At 42.6% G+C, this 25,153-nt stretch overlaps 1 protein-coding gene across 2 annotated transcripts; it reads left to right on the top strand.

Annotated features, from left to right (window-relative positions):
• Positions 1-645: 645 nt before the first annotated feature.
• On the top strand, positions 646-18,550 carry LOC124135904. 2 transcript variants are annotated; one of them, XM_046501576.2, is made up of 3 exons: positions 646-884; positions 14,167-15,393; positions 16,989-18,550. In XM_046501576.2, the coding sequence occupies exons 2-3, from the start codon at positions 14,619-14,621 to the stop codon at positions 17,039-17,041; spliced, it is 828 nt and encodes a 275-aa protein (XP_046357532.2). In that variant the 5' UTR covers positions 646-884; positions 14,167-14,618; the 3' UTR covers positions 17,042-18,550. The 2 variants fall into 2 exon arrangements, with proteins under 2 accessions (XP_046357532.2, XP_048238385.1); XM_048382428.1 differs by lacking the exon at positions 646-884 and having other exon boundaries at positions 14,451-14,506; positions 14,588-15,393.
• The last annotated feature ends 6,603 nt before the right edge of the window (positions 18,551-25,153 follow it).

The raw sequence follows: 25,153 nt of genomic DNA, 5'->3' as shown, positions 1-25,153 counted from the left end.
ATCTCGCCCAACAAAGACAGAAGGCGTTATAGATTGTTAACTACAGACATTCCAAGATCTGCCGTAACCCATCCAAACACGTTAACGACATATGATCTGCATAAACATGTATGCTCTCTCCCTCCTCACTCTTCTTACTCTGGACCGTCTCCGTGGTCTAGAGGTAGAGCGTCCGCCCGGAGAGCGGAAGGTCCGGGGTTCGAACCCAGGCCGCGTCACTACAAAAGACGTTAAAAGATGGTACTTGTTGTTACCCTGTTCCTGCGTTCAGCATTAAGGTGCCTAAACAAGGACTGATCGGCTCGGTGTCAGTATACTGTGTCCGCGTGGGGTATTCGTGTTAAACTGCGGCATGGTATCTCAGTTGGCCAGCACTATAAATCCGCATCAGCCCGGACTAGTTCTAGCAGCCACACACACACACGTGCATGCACGTCGCTATATAAGTGCAATAATCTTGGACGCGACGTTAAACCCCATTTCACCTCACCTTCTTACTCTAATGCAAATATAAACGACAAACCCTTTTCCATGACCATTAGCAATATCTGCCTCGAGTCCAATGTACGATTACGATTCAATCATAAGCATGTACTCAAGTCGTGTTATAGAACCCGTCAATATGCCGCGCCGTCTGTGCATAACACACCCAATACAACCAGACGAGCATTGTGTAGTGACACCAGGCAACTGACAATGGTTGTTTGCAATCAGGTTTTATCGATATGCTTGGATTACCAAGGTCCCGACACCTTTTCGTAACTGACGACTAAGACCCCGAAAGACGCCTTCCCGTGACGGCAGGTATTTCAAGTTGGGAGTTGGATACGTCGGAGTGATATAGATGCTGTTCCAGTTTTCCATGTGGATATTGACTTTTGAAGGTAGGTGGTATTCGACATGTGTAAACCCAGTCTTGTGCTACTGCATTATGATCGATAGGAGAGTACTGTTCATGCTGTTTTGTATCATACTGTCGTGTGATATAGTTATATGGTGACGTTTCAGTTCACGGCGTAGATATGTATGACATTCCTATGCACGCGTTAAAAATGCACTTTAATTCATCGTGTTAAATTATACTCTAGAATATGGCAGTTGACGCAATTATACTATATAATAATACTATACACTATTGATAGTTTGTAATAATGTACGTTAATGTGTTTTGATAATGGCCTTTTTCGGTTTTACATCAAAGATTTGAGTCAGTTTTGTTTATATATATGTATGTATGTATGCATGCATGTATGTATGTATGTGTGTATGTGTATGTGTGTGAGTGTGTGTGTGTGTGTGTGTGTGTGTGTGTGTGTGTGTGTGTGTGTGTGTGTGTGTGTGTGTGTGTGTGTGTGTGTGTGTGTGTGTGTGTGTGTGTGTTTATTTAGAGACATCAGACCATAGTGTTTAACTGTTAAAAGAACCTTTAACATGACTCTCACATGATATTTCTCTCTCCCTCTCTCGCTCTCCTTATTTTCTCCCTTCTCTTCTCCCCCCTCCCTCTCTCCCCCTTACTCCCCTTACTCTCTTTCTTCTCTCTCCCCTCCCCACTCTCCCTCTCTCCCTTCTCTTCTTATTCCCCTCTCTCCCTCCCTACCTTTCTCTCTCTCTTCTCTCTCCCCCTCCCCACACACTCTCTCCCTTACTCTCAGCTCCGTCTCTCTCCCTCTTACTCTCTGTCTTCTCTCTTCCTCCCCGCTCTCCTTCTCTCCCTTCTCTTCTTATCCCGCTCTCTCTCCCTCCATTACTCTCTCTTCTCTCTCCCCCTCCCCACACACCCTCTCTCCCTTACTCTCCTTCCCCGCTCTCTCTCGCTTCTCTTCTCACCCCTGTCTCTCTCCCTCCTTTACTTTCACTCTCCTCCCCCACTCATCCACCCCTCTCTCTCCCTCTTACTCTCTCTTCTCTCTCCCTCTCCCTCCCCGCTCTCTCTCGCCCTCCCCCTTCTCTTCTCACCCCCTGTCTCTATCCCTCCTTTACTATCACTCCCCCCCCCCCCCCCCCCCCACCCACCCCACTCACCCATCTCCCCTCTCTCCCTCTCACTCTCGCTCTCACTTCTCCACCCCCCTCTAACTTCTTTTTTCCTATCCCCCTCCCACTCTCTTCTCTCCGCTCTTCTCCCCACCTCCTCTCTCCTCGCTCCCCCCTCTCTCGAGTATCCTCCCATTAGTTAACAAGGCTTAAATAGAATAATCCACAACATCAGATTGCTTAGCGTGTCTTGGTATGTGTATTTATTCTTCACTCCTGTACGTTATAGTGTAAACTTTCTCTGTGTATGCCTGCCCTACCCTACCCTACCGAAGAGTTTTACACAGATAACCGCGAAGTTAAAGTTTTAAATCAAATTATATTAAAAAACTAAAACCATATAAAACATATAACAAAATCAACTGAGAGGTACAGTTTCACTTGCCCCTCATTTTTTGTTAAATATTATAAAAATTGGGGTGTTTATACTGAACCAAAAAAAAATAAGAGATCATGAATATGTTGGGTATTTTTTACTGAAATTGTGTGCTCCGTCTTCACTTTAAAACATATCCCCCAAAATATTCATCATCCATAACTCTTTTGTTCAGTATATATTGTGACAAACGCCGCTAGCTATATTTTTTATGTCAATATCAGAGTATAATCGATGATTTTACCATATTTATAAATACCCCCAAAATGCCATTATTGATAAACTTGTTATGTTACGAAACATTTATCAAAAATCGAAGAGACTATTTACGTAATGCAAACTATTCTCAGCAAACAAATATTTTTAGATTTCATGTGGTAAGATCGAAATATCTTATACACATATATCAGTCTGATAAACGTTGTCGATGACATGATGTCGGTGTTATATCCGCTGTACAACAAATATAACGCGGCGATCGGATCTACAGACAGCACTGGCTAGAAAACAGCCGGTATTTAGGAAAATAACAGCTTGTATTTCGTTCCGCCAATTTGCATATTGGGCCTCAAGGCTTATAATACTTTTACAGTTTTACTGTTGCATGCTTGCTGGTATCTCTTACGGACACACACACACACACACACACACACACACACACACACACACACACACACACACACACACACACACACACACACACACACACACACACACACACACTCACTCACTCACTCACTCACACACACACTCACACACACACACTCACACTCTCACTCACTCACTCACTCACTCACTCACTCACTCACTCACTCACTCACTCACTCACTCACACACACACACACACACACATATAGAAAAACAAACAATCATTTGTTTTAATTGACTCGCCCCACCTTAGCGCTCTAGCAGCCATTACTCATCCTTTACCTCTAGCAGCGCACACTCATATGGGCTTTGGGGTAGCCTGGTGGTAAAAACGTTCGCTCGTCACGCCGAAGACCGGGTTCGATTCCCCGCATGGGTACAATGTATGAAGCCCATTTCTGGTGATAATGCTGAAATAGTGCTAAAAGCGGCGTAAAACCATACTCACTCCCTCCCTCCCCCACACTCATCCCTTTTCAGCTCCAGGAAATTTAGAGACTTAGGGTTCCTGAATACTCGAGTTTTCCTTTATAGAAGTATTTGCCTTTTAAACTTCTACACAAATGTATTTCGAGGACTGGTTGCTAGTATAGCTGTTTACATTGTGTGGTTTAGATTCGGAAAAGAACCAAGCTATATCAAAATATTTGATTTTTCAACTTTGTACATCACTATCCCACATGACACACTTAAGGAAAAACTTCATTTCTTGATCCATATGAAATTTGTTGCTAAACGTGGTGGCCATAGATATAGTCACATGCATATACCTATCTTAAGGGGTTCAGGAGAATTTAAAAAAAAGAAGCAAATGCCATCTGTGGTTTGCTGAGATATAAATATGTGAAATGTGGGACTTCCTCATTGATAACATCTACGTTACAGTTTTGGATGAGACATTTAGGCAAGAAGTAGGCATCCCCAGAGGCACCATTGTGCCCCCCTTCTTGCTCATCTGTTTCTTCATGCATAATGATCGGAATTTCTGCCCGGATTGGCAAAGTCAAAACTAGGTAATTTGGCCAAGAATTTTAATTAAATACTAAGGGGTGGTTGGTCGGTTGGTTTGTTGTTTTACGCCGCACTCAGCAACATTCCAGCTATGTGACGGCGGTCTGTAAATAATGGAGTTTGGACCAGACAATCCGGTGATTGATATCATGAACATCGATCCGCGAAATTGGGATCGATGACATGCATCAACCAAGTCAGCGAGCCTGCATGGGTTGCTAAAGACCTGTTCTACCCCGGATCTTCACTGGGATCTGAAATCGTCCAATAACCATCAAAGAGCCAGTTTCCTTTCCACTGATTTACCCACCTGAACTAGGAATAAAGGAGACCAGTGAGACCGCGTCTTCTGTGTCATATTTAGATCTATGCATCAGGATTCAGAGTGACAAAAACTGGACTATATGGACTATATGACAAGATGGTTGACGTCAACTTTCCAATAGTTAACTTTCCCTAGACGTCGAATAAAATTCCAGCAGCTCCAGCCCTTGGTGTCTACATGTCATAGGGGGCACGGGTGGCCCAGTCGTCTAAGGCGCCGCGATTCGCCGTGCAGAGTTGCGTCCCTTGGGCACACCAGAAACCTATGATTGGGGGTTCGAATCCCGGTTCGCCCTGATTATGTTTCTAGGTTTGTCAGCACCATACCCGTGCTCGTGGGTTTCACCGAAGTGGTAAACGTCTGAGACCTGCATCACTTCGGGCTTTCCTCCAACATTAAGCTGACACGCCGCGATATAACTTGAATACTGTTAAAAGCGGCGTTAAACCCAACTCACTCACTCACTACATGTCATAACGTTATCGTGGTACAACCGAGCAGGCACTTCCATGTGGTCTACCCTTCTAGGTACCGATCAGTGAGCAGAGATAACCAAGATCATTAATACAGCGAATAATTATGGATGAAACACGTTTCTGGACCATTACGTCAAATAATAAGCGTTTACGTAAGACAACGTAAACGAATCGACGTGTCGATATATAAGATATGACCGCATATGGAGACAGAGAAGGAGGCGGTCGGGTAGCCTAGTGGTTAAAGCGTTAGCTCGTCACGCCGAAGACCCGGGCTCGATTCCCGACATGGGTACAATGTGTGAAGCCCATTTCTGGTGTCCCCCGCCGTGTAATTGCTGGAATATTGCTAAAAGCGGCGTAATACCATACTCACTCACTCACTCACAGAGAAGGGTGGTTCAGTATAGGAACTATAGTTTTCATTGAATGACTATATAAATCAGATGCTAAAACATGCAATGAATATCAACGACGCTTTCATAATTCATACAATATTGCTAGGGCCTATTCTCTTCACATAATACCCGAACAATTATCGAATCCTTACCGACAAACTCGAATTGATCGAATTGGCTACAAAATTGAATGAGTGGCAGTTGCAGCAATATTTTCATCACGTTAAACAAAGACCTGGGCTTTCTTCAAAGCTCTCGAATCAATGTTCGCGAACTCTCATAGTAACCATGGCGGCACCAGAGCCTTAAGTGTTTACATAATGACGATAAGAGCTTGCGATAAAACGTTTTCATCAAATATTTGAGCTTGTCAACGGAGGACTTTAACAGTTCATTTCAAGGTCAACGTTTGCTTAGAGTGGTTATAATATTCCTAATACTATATAAAATATTAACAGCTAGGTCATACAGCCTCCATGCTGTAGTAAATAGTGCGCCTGCCGGGGTGCGCAATGGCGGTGGTTCGATCCCCGGCCATGCCAACATACGTTAACATAATGGTACTTGTTGTTATCCTGCCTGCCGCTCGGCATTAAAGGGATAAAGAAAGACAGTATACTGTGTTTAAATGAGGTATCCATGTTAAACTGCGGCATGTTATCTCAATGGGCTAGCATTATAAAAGTCACGGCTAGTTCAAGCAGACATACACACACACGCACACGCACACGCACATATGTGCATGCACGTAGCTATAATTGCAATAATCTTGAACGTGGCGTTAAACCCATATCACCCCCATCTCATTATATGACGTCATTCTGTATATAACCGGGTCTGTGACAGGCAAACCAGGAAATGAAGGTACGTGAATGAGTGGCGACCAGGGTACAATTCTGAAGGTTACACATTGCGAAGGGATAACTGGCCCTTATTTAGTTGCTTGTGTTGGTACTTGAATCTCGGCGGGCAACCGCAATATACAAATAACATCAATACACAAAGATTGATGATAACGTCACGGTTCCATGGCCGTGGTTCTGCTTTAAAGTTTTAGAGTTATAATAATAGGCTATTTATATTGCGCATGTTTCCACAACACCCAGAAGCATGCTCGAAGCTCTTTTATTACTCCGTTCACTGGATCAATGTGCACTTATAATTCTCATCTCCCTGGGGAGTATACAACCCAAACTGCCTGTTAGGCGCTAGGAGGTTAACAACGACATTGCCATCTCATCCTACCGGGTACCCATTCACTGCTTGGTGAACAGAGGCACATTTCCAACTTCTATATGTCTATAAGTATAAGTATATGTCTATCAATTAAGCCACATTCCCTGTTGGAAATGTCACTTGCCCAAAGAGACGCCACATGTGTTGCATGTGCTCTGGGGCGGAACCGAAGCCCTAGAGACTCTGAGGAGCCCAGCTGCCGAAACGCGGTCACCCATCCAAGAACTCTCCGCGACCGACCTTAACTTCACCGGACCACGGGGGCGGTCGGGTAGCCTAGTGGTTAAAGCGTTAGCTCGTCACGCCGAAGACCCGGGTTCGATTACCGACATGGGTACAATGTCTGAAGCCCATTTCTGGTGTCCCCCACCGTGTAATCGCTGGAATATTGCTAAAAAGCGGCGTAAAACCGAACTCACTCACTCACCGGACCACGTGCCACTTCAGTTATGATAAATCAACAAAACTGTTCGTTTGTGTTTGCAAAATCGATAACAAACGTGCTTCATGACTATTTTATCATACACGCGCTGTTTATAAATCAAGGATTAAAAAACTTGCATTTTACAAATAAATAAAATGCCCTAGATTCTGAAACCTATGATAATGTATACAACACAAACACAGCCAGTGCAACAGGTGGTTGGAATAGAATTAAAAAAACACAATGACATTTTCTAATTGAATGATTTTCACATACATATATATATGTTCTCTCGTTCGTTGTTGACTTGTAGTTACTGTCAGTTTAACACAGTCATCATGTTCCTATTCTGACAACCAATCTGTGCATTATCGATCCAGATTATGCACTTTGAATTGATCATTGCGGTTGACTAACTGGTCTATCGATGTTTGAGGTTCTTTCAACAAACCGCTTCCTTCCGAGTTGCGGCGTCCTTTATTTTATCGATATCCTGAACGCGAAGTTGCGTGACGCAATAACAAGGACATTGGGGCTTCAATGCGATACTTGATGACTCGTTCCTGTGTTACTAAACGTTTTTACATGAAGTGACTTCGTTGGGTATTGATCGTATTATTGTTGGATATTCCAACCCTAGATGGACGAGTAGTAGTAGAAATATTCTATCCATATTAATGTCACAACTATTTTTGGTAAATGGCTATATGCATCTTCCCGAGGCAAGGGAGTTAACTGACTGTAAAAGTCCAGTTTCCACCCTTGCCGAACTCGAGTGCAATTTCTGGATTCGATCGTTGCGCCACCAGTGGCGATTACGGGTTATGTCCCTTCTATGTCCCTCCTCCTGACCAATCGGATTCCACCTCTCATATCACTTGCACTTGATTCAAACAAAATAGCGGCACCCAGTCAAGAAAATCTGATCGATAATTAAGATTTAAAAAAAAGAAGAAGTTAGTCTTACCTCGCGAAGTACATCATATCTCTTGAGCACCTTGATTAAAAACATGAAAGGATTTGGAAACATCTGTCGACGCCCATTTGAAGGTACTCATGCTCTGCAAATCCTGCAATAGACCGAAATCTGTACGGCAGTCGCCATGTTGTTTATGAACCGAATGTCGATTTCGTTCCGCGATTTTGATTGGACTACGTATAGACTCGTTAGTCCAGCCAAAACATAACTCCAGCCTAGATTGGCAAGGGTTGAAACTGGACTTTTATCGTCAGTTAACTCCCTTGCCTCGGGAAGATGGGCTATATGCACCGTATGATTAAACATACGTCGGGGTTCAACAAAAACCTGAAAGATAACAATTGCTTACCCTGATAATTCCCTTAATTGAAGGTATCCATCGATTGCCTTAGGCCGCAGGACCTAAACTACCACGTGACCTACATACGTTACAACAGTGACCACACACCGATATGGTCTCCGGTTGCAATAGCATTCCCATTTTGACACCAGGGTTATAACTTACACCATACACGGACTTACGAGTAGAAAACTACAAATAGTCCACCAAGGTAAGCCTCGTTTTGAGATTAGGCAGCGTTTGAAATGAGCGTTCGATGTCTACCTTTAATACGGGAATTATATCAGGTCCTTTTTATAATGTCCTGCTAGAGTTGTTATTCTCTTCACATTCTGGGGCGGTCGGGTAGCCTAGTGGCTAAAGCGTTGGCTCGTCACGCCGAAGACCCGTGTTCGATTCCCGACATGGGTACAATGTGTGAAGCCCATTTCTGGTGTTCCCCACCGTGATATTGCTGGAATATTGCTAAAAGCGGCGTAAAACCATACTCACTCACTCACTCACTCACTCACTCTTCACATTCTAGCATAACAAGTATGCCACGTGACTTGTCAAAGGTTAATCCTCATTCTGACTAACTGATATTTGCGCTAGATCGCCTCAGTGGTCTAGTAGATAGAGCGTCTGCCCGGAGAGCGGAAGACCGGTGTTTCGATCCTCTGAAGCGTTATACAAAAAGGCGTTGAAAAGATGGTACTTGTTGTTACCCTGTCAGCTGTTCGGTATTATGGCGATAAAACATGGACTGGTCGGCTGCGGGTCAGAAAATGTGTCTGAGTTGGGTATTTACTGCGGCATGGTGTCTCGGGGGCACATAAATCACTTACTTTCATTGCCAGACATTGGTGTATTTTCCTGTAGTTCCACCTCAAAACAAAATATCCCCTATGCATAACACATGTGCCAGAATTATATATTGTTATGAAAATCGATATAAAATGCCATTTTAAAAATTGTAATCAACATGCTTTATTATGCACGTACACAATTTTCCGATTCAAGTAACCAAATATAGTGCGTATCGGGTTCTTTCAGGTTATTTAAATCTGGAAAACATTTGAACTTCAGAAAGGGATTATGAATAATTAAGATTATTTAACTCATCGCATTAAGGTGAGGCTTATCAGTTTTGGCTGGGAAGGTGGGGGTAGCCAAATGGTTAAAGCGTTGGGGTTCGGGCCCGGGTTCGATGCCTCAGATGGGTACAATGTGAGAAGTTCAGGGGTACTCGCTGTCATATTGCTGGAATATTTCTAAAAGTGACGCAAAACCATATTCAAGATTGTTATATTATTATTAAGTATAATGTTGTATAAATAAGTGTGCACACGTTATTTGTATGAGTTTGTATTGATGTACAGCGATAGGCAAAAGAAACTGCTATCGTAACAATTTATCGATAACCGAAATTACTTTTCTGACTTGTTCCGCGTGTTACCATGTTTTTTCAGGTAAACACTTGACTTGCCTTTGTGTGTGTTTGTGACAAGTGCCACGCATGGGATGATGCAATGGACAATGGACTGATTTTAGCAGAGATTTGTTAATCTTATTATGGAAAGGGTTTTGTCTCTTTTATTAACGGATTATACACTCTTCACACCGGACACAATAATCCGAAAACCTCGACATTTCGTTCTCTTTCAAAACTGTTTACTTCCCGTACATGTCACTATAATTTACCACCTTGAAGATCCTGGTTAGAATTGGTCTTCAGCAACCCATGCTTGTCTTAAGGGGCGACTAACGGGATAGGGTGGTCATGCTCGCTGACTTGGTTGATGCATGTCGCATCCCAATTGCGTAGATCGATGCTTATGATATCTAGCACTGGATTGTCTGGTCCAGACTCGATTATATACACTGTCAGGCGTCATATAAATGGAAAATTGATGCGGCGTTATGTTCATGTTTTTTTTTATAGCGTAAATTGTTTTAGGTTAAACCTCAAGTACACTTTAAATCTTCAAAGAAAGACCGGAAATAAATAATATGCTTTTACATTAGTTTCTATTTGACAGAACTTTTCATGGGTTTTTTTATTGTTCAAGTTAACAAGTGACTGTATCAGTTTTTATCGTCATTTGTGTAGTCTGACAATACAACAACTCTTCTGTGTTGGGTAAAAACAAATGAAGTGCAGAAAAGCACATGCCACTCAAAACCCCTGCCTTGCATTGTGTTGGTGTTGTTTGTGATGGCGTTGGCGTTGGCGTTAGTGATGGTGTGGTTGGCGTTGGCGTTGACGCTTATGATGGTGTTGTTGGTGATGGCGTTGGCGTTGGCGCTTGTGATGGTGTTGTTGGTGATGGCGTTGGAGTTGGTGATAGTGTTGTTGGGGATGCCGTTGACATTGACGTTGGTGTTGGCGCTTGTGATGGTGTTGTTGTTGATGGCGTTGACATTGACGTTTGTGTTGACGTTGGTGATGGCGTTAGCGTTGGTTTATATAATAGTGTAGCCCAACAACGCCTATTTTAGATATCATTTACGCAAGCTTACTTTCATCTGTATGCTTTCTACCCGAAAATGTCTTTGATGATGTCAACATTGCCACAATTAGGCTTTCTTTGTGTTTGGGTGGTCGCAAAACTAACAAGGCATTAAGGTTTTTACCCAACATCGAACTGCCCCCTTACTTAAGGTATTGAAGCACACAGTCTTGATTTCTCCACAACCAGGTCGGATCAATGTATATGAACGCATTAGCAGGGACTACGGTCAATCTATGGATGGTTTTGTTCCCAAGGTTACTGTGTTATATGATCAATGCGAATGTATTAATAAAAGTACCTGCGGTCATTGTCACGCACTTAGAATTCAGTGAAGACAAATACATAATACACTTTAATATGCTCAAGAATACAAGTGTCAATATTGTACATACTCTCGTCAATTACAGAAACTTGTGTTGGGAGAATACGTAGTGTATGCGAATGTTATAAAGTTGTGTGTAGAGGATGTGTAGTGTATGTGGATGTTATAAAGTTGTGTGTAGAGGATGTGTAGTGTATGCGGATGTTATAAAGTTGTGTGTAGAGGATGTGTATTGGGTGTTGTAAAGTTGTATGTGGAAAATGTGTTGTGTATGCAGATGTTATAAGGTTATGTGATGGATGTGTAGTGTCGGTGAATGTTGTGTGTAAGGTTTGTGTGGTGTATGTTATACAGTTGTGTGTAGATGATCTGCCGTGTATGTGGATGTTATACAGTTGTGTGTAGATGATCTGTCGTGTATGTGGATGTTATACAGTTGTGTGTAGATGATCTGCCGTTTATGTGGACGTTATAAAGTTGTGTGTAGATGATCTGTCGTGTATGTGGATGTTATACAGTTGTGTGCAGATGATCTGTCGTGTACGCAGACGTTATACAGTTGTGTGTAGATGATCTGTCGTGTATGTGGATGTTATACAGTTGTGTGTAGATGATCTGCCGTGTATGTGGATGTTATACAGTTGTGTGTAGATGATCTGTCGTGTATGTGGATGTTATACAGTTGTGTGTAGATGATCTGCCGTTTATGTGGACGTTATAAAGTTGTGTGTAGATGATCTGTCGTGTATGTGGATGTTATACAGTTGTGTGCAGATGATCTGTCGTGTACGCAGACGTTATACAGTTGTGTGTAGATGATCTGTCGTGTATGTGGATGTTATACAGTTGTGTGTAGATGATCTGCCGTGTATGTGGACGTTATAAAGTTGTGTGTAGATGATCTGTCGTGTATGTGGATGTTATACAGTTGTGTGTAGATGATCTGTCGTGTATGTGGATGTTATACAGTTGTGTGCAGATGATCTGTCGTGTACGCGGACGTTATACAGTTGTGTGTAGATGATCTGTCGTGTATGTGGATGTTATACAGTTGTGTGTAGATGATCTGTCGTGTATGTGGATGTTATACAGTTGTGTGTAGATGATCTGTCGTGTATGCGGACGTTATAAAGTTGTGTGTAGAGGATCTGTAGTGTATGCGGACGTTATACAGTTGTGTGTAGATGATCTGTCGTGTATGTGGATGTTATACAGTTGTGTGTAGATGATCTGTAGTGTATGCGGACGTTATACAGTTGTGTGTAGATGATCTGTCGTGTATGCGGACGTTATAAAGTTGTGTGTAGATGATCTGTAGTGTATGCGGACGTTATAAAGTTGTGTGTAGAGGATCTGTAGTGTATGCGGACGTTATACAGTTGTGTGTAGATGATCTGTCGTGTATGCGGACGTTATACAGTTGTGTGTAGAGGATCTGTAGTGTATGCGGACGTTATAAAGTTGTGTGTAGAGGATCTGTCGTGTATGTGGATGTTTTAAAGTTGTGTGTAGATGATCTGTCGTTTATGTGGACGTTTTAAAGTTGTGTGCAGAGGATGTTATGAAATATGCACGAAGAGGATCCGTCGTGTATGCTGATGTTATAAAGTTGTGTGTAGAGGATGTGTAGTGTATGCGGACGTTATAAAGTTGTGTGTAGAGGATGTGTAGTGTATGTTATCACGTTGTGTGTAATGTACATGTCAGCCAGCATTGGATTTAATTCATTGGAGCTTATTCGCTAGTTTCTCTAGTTCAGGTGACTATCATATTACACATCGGAGTCTGGCTGCAGTCGTGACCCTATATATACATGTTGCTCGATAGCAAATTGTTTGCTGTTCTCTAAATCAGCTGGCATGCTGTACGAACTGTATGTGGAGGGATTGTTCAGTATTCGTTTGACAGCAAAATAATGCAATGTCACCACTGCCTGAGGTATACAATCTAATCAACAGTATAAGCTGAGTGCACCCGATGCGTTTCATAAGATTACAGCCAATCAGGTTCCCTGTGGAGCTAGTATGTTGCACATGTTTCTTTCCCCAACTGATATGACTACCATATATCCAAGGACTACGGCTGTGCTTTCCTTGCGACTAACAATCAGTTCATGATCACATCAATTTCTTATGCTCCTTCGGGACATTCTACTTCTACTAGATTTCTCTTTTGTATACGAATAAATACTCGTGAATAAATGATCTCTCTCACCTGAATTTCTCTTTTGTATACGAATAAATACTCGTGAATAAATTATCTCTATCACCTGAATGGTAAATGATCGATAGATAGGGAGACATGGGGACCTTGCAAACAGTTCCTGTGATGTTAGAACTGAACAGGCTTTTACCGTGACGATGATGATCACTATTTGGTTAACCGACGCCGCAGTTGAGTAATAGTGAGATGTTGTGTAGTTTTTGAAAAACGCTTTGAGCATCAACCACGTGCACTGTAGGCAGAAACATATGTAGCTGACTGTTATTTGTTTGTTGATTTGTTGTTTAACGCCTCACTCAGCAAAATTCCAGCTATATAAGGGCGGTCTGTAAATAATGAAGTCTTGACCAGACAATCCAGTGATTGACATCATGAGCATCGATCCACGCAATCGGGATTCGATGACATGCATCAACCGATTCAGTAAGCCTGACCACCTGATCCCGTCAGTCACCTCTTACGACAAACATAGACGCCATGGTGTAGCAAGGGTAGCTGAAGACAGATTCTACCCCGGATCTTCACGAGTCTGTAGCCATGTTTAAGCGCTCGCGCGTCACTTCGAAGCCCCGGGTTCGAACAACGAAAGTTGTGGTTCAACGTCTTGAATAAATTTATTGGAAATGCCATTTTTCCGAGTCGCGATATCTGGTTGTGATGAGGGCTGACGGTTCCAATACTCGAACAGCGAACAATATTCCAGTTGTCATGGCGTTTCATGTCGTAATGTCACGGGTGGTGTCCCGGTCGGGGTAGGTGGCATGCGGGATTTCATGGACTTGGAGATAGAAATGTCGTATTAAGTTTGCAGTTGTCCTACCACAAATGCTTGACGATACATACATGTTTAACGTAATGTTTTCCGTCCTCCCACAGGAGTCGAAGCCGAAGAAAACTTGAGAAAGAACGCCCTGAAAGGAAGGAACATATTGAATTGGCTCTACCCTTCTCGCAACCTTTACATGCACATTCTCACTGGGACTTAAATGTGTTTGTGGGGTGTGTGTCTGTGTAAATGTTCATCGTGACATAAACTGTGTCCCCTTTAACGAGGGCGTTTCGTTGTCCACACTACACGTGTTAGGTCGAATTTACACGAACGGAGTATGTACACAGGGCGATATCTGGTGCATCCATACAACTGATGATACTGACAGTGGTTGTCGGGACAACCCCACCACAAAGGAAACTATAATGGACGGATAAGTGGGAATAAGTGTGATACTGACAGTGGTTGTCGGGACAACCCCACCACAAAGGAAACTATAATGGACGGATAATGTGCGAGTGGGAATAATGTTGTCTCTTTTCTCGAGTCTACCAGGGTCATGACCAACTTCAGCACCAAGGCATTTAGCACCACGTCGACAAGTGAGACTGTATCCCACTCCCAAGATACCAACCAGGATCTCGAAGATAAACTGCTGTGGATCCCCGGGGTTTTAATGGGCGTTGCAATGATAATGTTTCTCGGTGTTTCATTTTACCGATATCATATGCGCTTCCGCCGGAAACGGAAGTTGGCCATGGAGTATATCAGTCTGACTCTGTCCGCCAAACGACCAAGAATCGGAGCCCCACTGTGCTTCACAAACAATCTCCGCCTAAGTGAGCTGTGTAATTCTATGCCATCTGCACAGTTAAATGAGCTGGGTAATTCTATACACAAAGAAGAAAATGGCGACATCCATGTCAGAATTACAAATAACGAGACGTCAGATCAAAGGGCGACAACTCAATATGGCTTTACGTATTCAAACCCAACCTTTAAAACCGACGTTGGAGAGGATAGTGACTCTAACAGCTTAGTAAGCGCAGAGATACACAATTCCAGCACAACAACTGTTGATCTTGCTGAAGTTGATCTCAAACTTTCTGAACTTTGCGAACAGTGTGCCTCCAAGGCCCTAGCCATGGATGCCGCGGACCAGTCGAGGAGAACTAGTGCTGTAAGGAGTCAGTTTGCACCTATGGACGATTTTAGCGAACATCGACCAACATTCAACGCCGGCGATGACTTTGAAATGATGGATGCCTTCCATGGGCCGCCACGGGAACGGCGGCGGATGTCAGTGGATGTAAACCGCAACAAACGCCCAAACGGTAAGTCCTTTCTTTATTCTATAACTATTCACCCTTTGAAACGTTTCGTATTTTTGTGTGAAACATGCCTAAGAGACACGTTCACATCTAACTGAAGGCAGGTACCATATTCAGGAGAGCAACAAGGCAACGATATATGATACATGCTATATTGAAACAAATAATCGAACCATGGAGAACTTTTAGATATAGTAAGACTTCGATATAGTAATTAAATACTTGCGAACAAACTTACGACAAGCTTGAGCAGCCTGTCCACAAGCTGAGAGATGAAGGTGGTTAGTCCAGTGGTGAATGTGCTGGCTCTGGGTCGATTCCAGACATGGGTGAAAGGTGTGAAGTTTATTCTGGTTTCTCCCGCCGTGATATGAACTGAATTTTTGTTACTCATATAGGGGGATCAGGTCAAGGCCATAACTTGCAGTACCCTCGATTATCCAGTGTATCATATCGTATCGTATCGTATCGTATCGTATATCATATATCATGTCACGTCACGTCATGGCACGTCACGTCACGTCACGTCATGTCATGTCATTATAGATGACCCGGACCCATTCATCACCAAAGCTTCGAATGACACGGCGCTATAAACAGGCGTTTAATCAAACCTGAAATTATGTACCGGGCTAGAGATAGGAGAGCTGAATATATTGACGTCACTTCCGAAACGAATGGGTCAGAGGAATAGAATGGCGACATAATACCTGGATAATCGAGGATTATTCGTTAACTCCTTCGCGTGAAAAATAACTTTTGAATGAGTGGGTATGGTTTTAAGCCCCATTTAGCAATATTCAAGCAATATCACGGCAGGTGACACCAGAAATGGGCTTCACACATTGTACCCAGGTGGGGAATCGAACCGCGCCTTTCGCGTGACGAGCGAACGCTTTAACCATTAGGCTACCCAACCGCTCCTAATTTGGAATGAAGATAAGCCTAGAAGGTTGTTTATTTTCAGCCACATCTTCCCGAGGCATAATCAGTTAACTCCCTTGCCTTGGTGAAATGTGCAGAGCTCCAGATAACTTTTTAAGCAATTGAGTTTTTACTCTCGGGTTTCTATTTTAATTGAGTTATTACATTTTTCATCGGGTGACCAATATTTTTTCACTCATCTATTCATCACTCTATTGGGTTTTCCCAAAATTAGTGAACATTTTAAGATTTAAAAAATGACATAATGTTTTAGATGTATATAACCGTTAACTAAATATATAGGCTTGACTTGGAAAGTTAATCAGCTCGTTATTGTGTTTCGGAAATTAGGTCCTTTGTACGCATACAGAAAAAGCTTCATTGGGTATTTACGCGAGCTGTTTTTATTCATTTAAGTTTTTCATTTAATGCATGCATTTCTGTACGCATGTTAATTGAAAGTAATTGGGTTTTGAATATTTTTTTATTTTAAAAAAAATTATTATTATTATTTTATTTTTTTGAGGGGGGGGGGGGGGGGGGGGGGGGGGGGGGGCGGGGAGCGGGTATTTTACGCAAATACGCTGCTTATCTGCAGCTCTGGATGTGTAAGCCACTATGGTCATGAAGAGTTCATCACTGCCTGTATTGAATGTTTCTATGCCTTCTCTCAGGTACGCTGGTCCTGTGTCCCCTCTGTTTCGCTGGAAAGACTCATCACGTATGAAAATGGATTCATTTGTACTCACATCTTCTGTTGCAGTAACTAATTGTAGTAGTTTTGCAAACAGCTCAATGTACTAACCAGCATTAAAACCGATAATCACAATACGTTTCATTAACAGGGGTAGGTTCGTGCTCAAAAGGTGATATTGCTGTGCTAACACTATTGAATTACTAATGCTGACAAGTATATTACATAGCAAAATACCCACACCCTTCGCCTATAACATATATCTATATACTAGTATCTATATCACACAATAAACGCATGATCAACTTAACTCGGAGGGCAAGAAAACGATTTTTTTCAGCAAATATTTACACGCATGACAAAGAATAATAACTGCGTGTCACAGAGACGTTGTGTTTGATTGTGTCATGGCTTAATACACAGGACAACTTCATTTCATATTGTGTCCAGTTTTTCAATATTACAAAAATTTGAATATGCGTTTTCAAAATGTTTCAGTTTATAAACGCATGTGATATGTATGTTAAGATTTGGCAAATTTGTAATTAAATGCTAAGAATGACCGTGCTTGTGAAGGGAGATTTACTAACAACATCCCTGCAATGGAATATAGCCGAACTATTTCTTTGCTGTGTTCAGTTAATTCGCTAGCATAATGCAACTGCATTTAATGCATCATACTCTATTCACTCCGTACAATGCCTACTAACTCCTTGTCTTGTCTGAATAATACGTCCACGTGTGTTAGTACTCCCACATTAAACATACGTGTCTTGTGCTTTAATCATTTACGTTACCTTGACAACAATTGCAGCCTTCATTAGCGTAAACATTGTTCATGGGACGCGAGTTCAAAAACAAGGCCTGTTGTTTGCCTGAATATTTTACGGTGCTTCGGAAGACAGGAACATTGCACGTTCAGTTGACGTATCTATGCAACATGTATGCGGGTCACTTACACAAAGTACTTCACTATAGATCGTGTATAGATCGCCCCGTGTTGAGTACTTCAATTATACAATGTTCTATAACAAGTAGTGTTAGATATATACCCGCATTCTTCTCTCAACTAAGGGTGTTGAATTGTTATAGTCAACATGTACGATCTCGCGGAGCATATGCCATCGTCATGTAAGCTAACTGAAAGTTAATAAAAGCTGGGCGGTGAGGTAGCCTAGTGGTTAAAGCAACCGTTCGTCACGCCGAAGAGCCTGGTTCGATTCCCCAATGAGTGAAGCTTATTTCTGTGACCCCCGCCGTGATATTTCAGGAATAGCGTGAAAAGCGGCGTAAAACCATACTCACTCACTCTGATATATACTAGGGGACATTACACCTATCAATAATTCGTTAATAAGTCAAATTTAGGCCAGGAGGTTTCACTGCAACCACGACCGTCCAGACTGCCAGGGTAGTGCTGAATATTGTTCATTGTATCGGGACCGCCTCCGTGGTCTAGTGGTAGAGCAGCCGCCCGGAGAGCGGAAGGTCCGGTGTTCGATCCCCGGGCGCGTCATACCAAAAGTCGTTAAAAGATGGAACTTGTTGTTACGCTGTCTGGCGCGCGGCATTAGGGGCTAAACAAGGACTGGTCGGCTCGGAGTCAGTATGCTGTCTGAGTTGGGTATTCATGTTACACTGCGGCATTGTATATCAGTGTGCTAGCACTATAAATCGGCATCAGTCCGGACTAATTCAACTCCATTTCACCTCACCTCAATGTATCTAATGGGCTTCTATTTAACATGTTTAATAGCTGACCTCAGCTTTCATGATTTATGGCGCATCTAGCTTGAACATATCTTGCTTTCTTTTACCATCAGTAGCAGCCCCGCATCTTGCATCTAAAACATATACTACTCCACTTTAGATAGGGATACTTCTTATAGTTCCATGTTGCACAAAAAAATGATGCTCATGTCAAGTGTCTGTATAAATAGAATGACATTTCTGATTATACCTACCAAAAGTTAAGTAGTATATTCAGTTATTGTCACTAAGATATAGCATGTGACACGCTTCATATAAAATATTTAATCTTGGTGACACGTGAGGGTGTACGGATGAAACAATGAGAAATTACGAGGCATGTTTTCCACAAGCACGTCCGACATTCAAGGGAGATAACAACGCATGACTTGTCCTGACTTGGGATCAGCGAGTGACGTATTGGCAAGTTTCGTCCATCTGCAGCTGCGTTTTTAAGATGCACTTGATCATCTGTTTATTGTGTTTGAACTTTTATAATCTGTTCCGAAACATAGATGGATTTTAAAATGTTTTCGATCACATTGGAAACACATTGTAATAATTATAATTTCCTGCGTCATATGAAACATACCATGCAATCCATGTTTAAAAAAAGACATTGTATTAAAGTACCGATTGCCCAGGTGTGTTTGTTAGTATTCTCAGTGGTAAATAAGTGTCCCTCCCTTATCATTTTTGAGATAAGAAACATTTTTGTTTTGCAGTTCAACAGATTATCTCCATAACGAATCAAACCCGTAAATATTGGGGTTAAACTAGATCTTCAGCAACCCATGCCTGCTGTAAAAGGCGACTATGCATGTCGTAAGAGACGACTAACAGGATCGGATGGTCAGGCTCGCTGACTCGGTTGATACATGTCATCGTATCCTACTTGCGTGGATCGATGCTTATGGTGTCGGTTACTGGATTGTCTGGTCCAGACCCGATTATTTACAGACCGCCATCATATACAGCTGGAATTTTGCTGAGTGCGGCGATAAACAAACAAAGAAGCAAACACAACTAATCAAAGCTTTCGTCACCACTCGTCCCTTTCCGTAACCTGCAGAGCTTGTTCCGAAAACACACGAATAGCTCGTGAAGTACAACAAGGGTTGCATATATACAAGGTAGTGCACGTCGTACTCTGACAAAGTTACCTCCCATTTGTTTATCCGTTTTCAGCCTTCGTCACCGTTCGCCCCTTTCCGGAATGACACGCCTTGATGACAATATGTTTTCAGACTAAAAAAGAAAAAAGAAAATACACAAGCAAACTAAACATAACTTGTTTTGTTGAGAAACATGTTTATCGCATCTCGTAACGTGACGAAACTGACAAATGCAGAAGGGTGCGCCAATCAGAGCAAGATATCGCCTACACACACGACACTCCCAGTCCAGTATATCAGGTAATTAGCGGAGAATTGTAGCAGGGATAATGTGCGGAAATCAAGACCTCTTAGCTTGAGTGCAAAGCTAGTTATTTACAACACAAGCTGGTTATTTACAACAGAAGCTGGTTATTTACAGCAGAACCTGGTCATATACAACAACCATGGGAACAAATAGGTGCAACGAAGGAATGTTTATTGCAAGTTGGATAAGCTTTCTATTACAAACAGGGGCGGTCGGGTAGCCTAGTGGTTAAAGCGCTCCCTCGTCACGCCGAAGACCCGGGTTCGATTCCCGACATGGGTACAATGTGTGAAGCCCATTTCTAGTGTCCCCCGCCGTGATATTGCTGGAATATTGCTAAAAGCGGCGTAAAACCATACTCACTCACTCTATTACAAAGAAAACCCCAACAGAACCCCTTCTGACTGGTCAATTAGTGGGGGTTCGTGGAGCGGGCTTAGGATTGTATCATATTTCGCTGACCAGTCCCTTTTTAATTTTCAATTTCATAATATTTATAATCGAAATAATAGAACTGTTAGTGTGATATTTATTTTCTTTCTGTCATCTTTTCATCTCAATCAACCGATGCACCCCAATATATAAAATAATAATTAAAAAAAAGCTCTCCCAAAATAGTAACCAATGGTTATAACTACATACTCTTGAAAGTAATGTCTTCCTTTTTGTTCCTGGTGCTTCGTGTTGTGTCCAAGATATAATGGCGTCGAGTTTCTTTTTGTGCTGAAGCGACTGGGTTAACGCCGCCATTTGCATTATTCCAGTAATGTCATTGCGGGGACACCCATTGGATTCACACACTATACCAAGGCATTCTTCAACGTGACGAGAGACAGCTTTGCTGATAATGAGTCATTTTACAAAGCATCAAGTCCCCATCAGTACTACAGTAATTATTTTCGTCAGGGCTCTAGAGACGTTACAGTGTACATATGTAGCGTTAAGAGAGCGAGACGGTAAAGACAATATGCCTGTTGTGTACTGACGTTTAGATTGGAATTGGTTAAACGACTAATGCTGTGCCTTGGGAAATCTAGATCCTCGGGACCTACTTGCACAGGAGTGAATGGACAATGTCCAAAACATTTTATGGTAGAGTCAGAGATATTCCAGCTATTTCACACAGCGCGTCCGGGACAAACCACTGCTTGGGAGTCTAATATAAAAAGTCAACACCAGAGAATATCACATTCGTCACCACTCGCCCCTTTCCGTAACCTGCAAGAAGACTCGTCCCCCTATCGATAAATGCTATGTGCGAAAATACGACAAACCAATCTGAATGCGCGTTTGACTTCAAGTAACTCGGTCAAAGAATCCCTCAGGAATAATTTTCGATTTTATGTGTTGCATCTTAAAATAAAGCCTAGATACAGTTAAATGTGTTCAATCATACTGTATTAATACCGTCAGAACTAAAGTGTTTTAAATGGCATCTGGACGATATATGGCATGGGGAAATATACGTGAATCATTACGCAACAAGCTGACAATACCTGTTAACTATGCCCATTTGCGTTTGGGCACAACCCGGTCGCAAAAATGGCCACGATGGGGTCACGAGTCGCTATTCGGTTTGTCCCGGAACACTCAGTCTCGAGTATTTGCCGAAACAGATTCCACTGGGTTTAAAGGCAAAATAGTGAAGACGAAACACTGCCTTACCAGATATCGATGTTCGATTTCCCACATGGGTTCAATGTGTGAAGGGGCAGTTTGGTAGCCTAGTGGTTAAAGCGTTCGCCCGTCACGCCGAAGACCCGGGTTCGATTCCCCACATGGGAACAATGTGTGAAGGGGCAGTTTGGTAGCCTAGTGGTTAAAGCGTTCGCCCGTCACGCCGAAGACCCGGGTTAGGTTCCCCACATGGGAACAATGTGTGAAGGGGCAGTTTGGTAGCCTAGTGGTTAAAGCGTTCGGTCGTCACTCAGAAGACCCGGGTTCGATTCACCACATGGAAACAATGTGTGAAGACCATTTCTGGGGACCCCTGTCGTGATATTGCTGGAATAAAACGGAGTACTTTTAAAGCGGAGTAAAACCATACTTATTCACTCATTGTGAGAAGCTCATTCCTTGTGTTCATCGTCGGGTATTGCTGTAATATTGCTAAAAATGTCGTAAAACCTCACTCACTCACCTAAGGAATTGTTCAAAACCTGCATGGCCATATTTACATTATCCCATATTATATCAGGTTAAAACACTGATACAAGCTTCACACATCAAGGGTGGTACGGACATTATTATATTCGGTGATTAAACGTGTCGCCTATCACTGCAAGGAGTCAAGTATGATGGCAGTCGAGTTTTTGCAGCTTTCATATTAATGGCACTTTTCCTTATGGCAGACATACACAATAAGATATTTATGCAATTTTTGACACTTGAATCTATTTCAATTCTTCATGTGGAATATTGATAGGGCTTTGACACAGCCGTAAACACATTAGGTTCGTTTTGCCTATTACGTTAGTTAATGTCAATACCGTTCTGGGCCTTATAAATGTTTCATCTTGACACTAGCTTGTAGACCTGCGCGAAGTTGCTTTACTGATCCTGGCGGATGCTCAGTCGACCAAGGCGCCGTGGTTCCGTCCGTCATGCCAGATACTTATGATCGTTGGTTCGAATCCCAATTTGGACCTGATTATGTTTCTAAGTTTGTCTGTATCATACCTATTTTGTGATTCCACCAAAGTGGCAAACGTCCAAGACCTGCATCACTTCGGGCTTTCCTCCCACATCAAGCGACCGCCTGCTTGGTCAAATGGTCTGCCCGGAGAGCGGGAGGTTGGTGATTAGATCCCCGGTCGTGTACCAAAGACGTTAAAAGATGGTACTTGTTGTTTTCCTGCCTGGCACTCGGCATTTAGGTCATAAAACAAGGACTGGTTGGCTCGGAGCTAGTAATCTGCTTCTGGATGGGGCATCCATGTTAAGCTGCGGCATGGTATCGAAGTGGGCGAGCATGATAGAACCGGACCTGTCCGAACTAGTAAAAACAGCCACACACACGCACGCACGCACGCACGCACGCACCCACACATGCATGTACGTCGCTATTGAGTACAATAATCTTTAACGCGACGTGAAACCCCGTTTCCCCACACCCACATCAAACTGACAGTATCCACGCGGCTATAAGACAACCTAGTATGTCCCGCCAAAGTGCCAAAGTGAGTGTGATATACATCGTAATGTGACTGAAATAATATTCACAGCAGCGTTATACTATTCTCGTTGACTGTCCCTGTACTATCGCTAAACGTGTATGCTACAGCCACCTTACTGTTGTTCAGATGTTCTTCCATATCAAGTGATCGAATGCATGGCTTTGATGCTGGCAAACATTCGGTGTCAACTGGGGGCCCAGTCGTCTAAGGCGCCGCGATTCGCTGTGCAGAGTTGCTTCCCAACCCATGACTGTGGGTTCGAGTCCCGGATCGCCCCGATTATGTTGCTAGGTTTGTCAGCACCATACCAGTGCTCGTGGATTTCACCGAAGTGACACGCCTTGATATAACTGGAATAATGTTAAAAGCGACGTTAACTCCACTCACTCTTTCACTCTGTTTAACTGACATTAGCATCACACGTTTTGTGATATACTGAAAACATTTAAAAAATGAAATTGTTCCGAAAACTCAGCTGGGAGCGTGTTGAGAAAGTGCCAGGACGCAATGTCGAGAATGTCAGCGATCAGTGAAGCTGTTGGCATTTCTTTGTTTCGAATTATGTAGAAATAAAACTATTGATTTGGATTACCCCTCGAGACTGCCTCGCTATTTCAAACATTTTCTATCAAAGGCAAGACAATAAACTGTCATTTTATGTTCACGTTTCGTGTACATTTAAACAATAATTTCGTATGAGTGATGTTACTGAACTGTGTGGATTCTTGTTTAGTGTGTAGCTGGGTCTTTGCTTGGTGTTTCAGTCTGCACTCAACAATACTCCAGCTGTATGACAGCGGCGTGTAAATAATCGAGTCTGGACCAAACCATCCAGTGATTGACATCAACCTCCTATATGTCTTTATTGCACAAAGATTTGCACGACAGTCGCACTTTTCCTGTCTTCTACAGGAAACCATGACGTAATGACGTCAACATTATTAGCACTGAACAGTTGAGTTATTTAGTGTTCCGCCTAAGTGTAAATGTTAAAGTGACATCGCTTTATATTTGTACCGCAATGTAACGAAAAGGAAGTTAGCTGATTTTTGTTTTAATTAATTTGTTATCTATTATAAATAGTCCGAAGATTGTACCATTTCGAGGTCAAGGTCATTATAACCTTAGGAGGGACTATATGCTGTATGGTCTGTGTACCCGTGAAGATCCGGGGTAGAACTGATCTTCAGCAACCCATACTTGTAAGAGGTGACTTGCTGACGTGGTTTTTGCATGTCTCAATAGCGTATATCGATGCTCATGATCTCAATCACCGGATTGTCTATTTACTATTTAGAGGCAGGCGTCATATAGCTGGAATATTGCTGAGTGAGGCGTTAAACAAACAGAAATCTATGATCTGTTGCATGTCCATTGTCTTGGACCAATACGACATAACTAGCGATCGGTGTGAAAGGGGGGCGTTGTCTCCATGTAATTAGGAGGATAATAAACGTACGACGGCGGGGAAGCCATGTTATTGTTTGCTTGTTTGTTGTTTAACACTGCACTCATACATTGTCATCATTCAGCAGTTTTCATGTTGTTTCATGAAGTTTAACGCCGCACTCAGCAATATTCCACCTATATGACGGCGGTCTGTAAATAATCGAGTCTGGACATGACAATCCAGTTATTGACACCATGAGCATCGATCCACGCAATTGGGGTCGATGACATGCATCGACCAAGTAAGCGAGCCTGACCACTCGATCCCGCTAGTCGCCTCACGACAAGCATAGTCGCCTTTTATAACAGGCATGGGTTGATGGAGACCGATTCTACCCAGGATCTTCAC

Source organism: Haliotis rufescens, unplaced genomic scaffold (genome assembly GCF_023055435.1).
Source record: "Haliotis rufescens isolate VD_foot unplaced genomic scaffold, xgHalRufe1.0.p SCAF_4, whole genome shotgun sequence".
NCBI classification, from domain to species: domain Eukaryota; kingdom Metazoa; phylum Mollusca; class Gastropoda; order Lepetellida; family Haliotidae; genus Haliotis; species Haliotis rufescens.
The sequence above is the reverse complement of the archived record's forward strand: the minus strand, read 5'-3'. Positions and strand labels throughout refer to the sequence as shown.

Coding starts and splice junctions, on each gene's coding strand:
- LOC124135904 (XM_046501576.2), top strand. CDS start 14,619: ATGACCAACTTCAGCACCAAGGCATTTAGCACCACGTCGACAAGTGAG. Junction 15,394..16,988: donor CCGCAACAAACGCCCAAACG/GTAAGTCCTTTC, acceptor GCCTTCTCTCAG/GTACGCTGGTCCTGTGTCCC.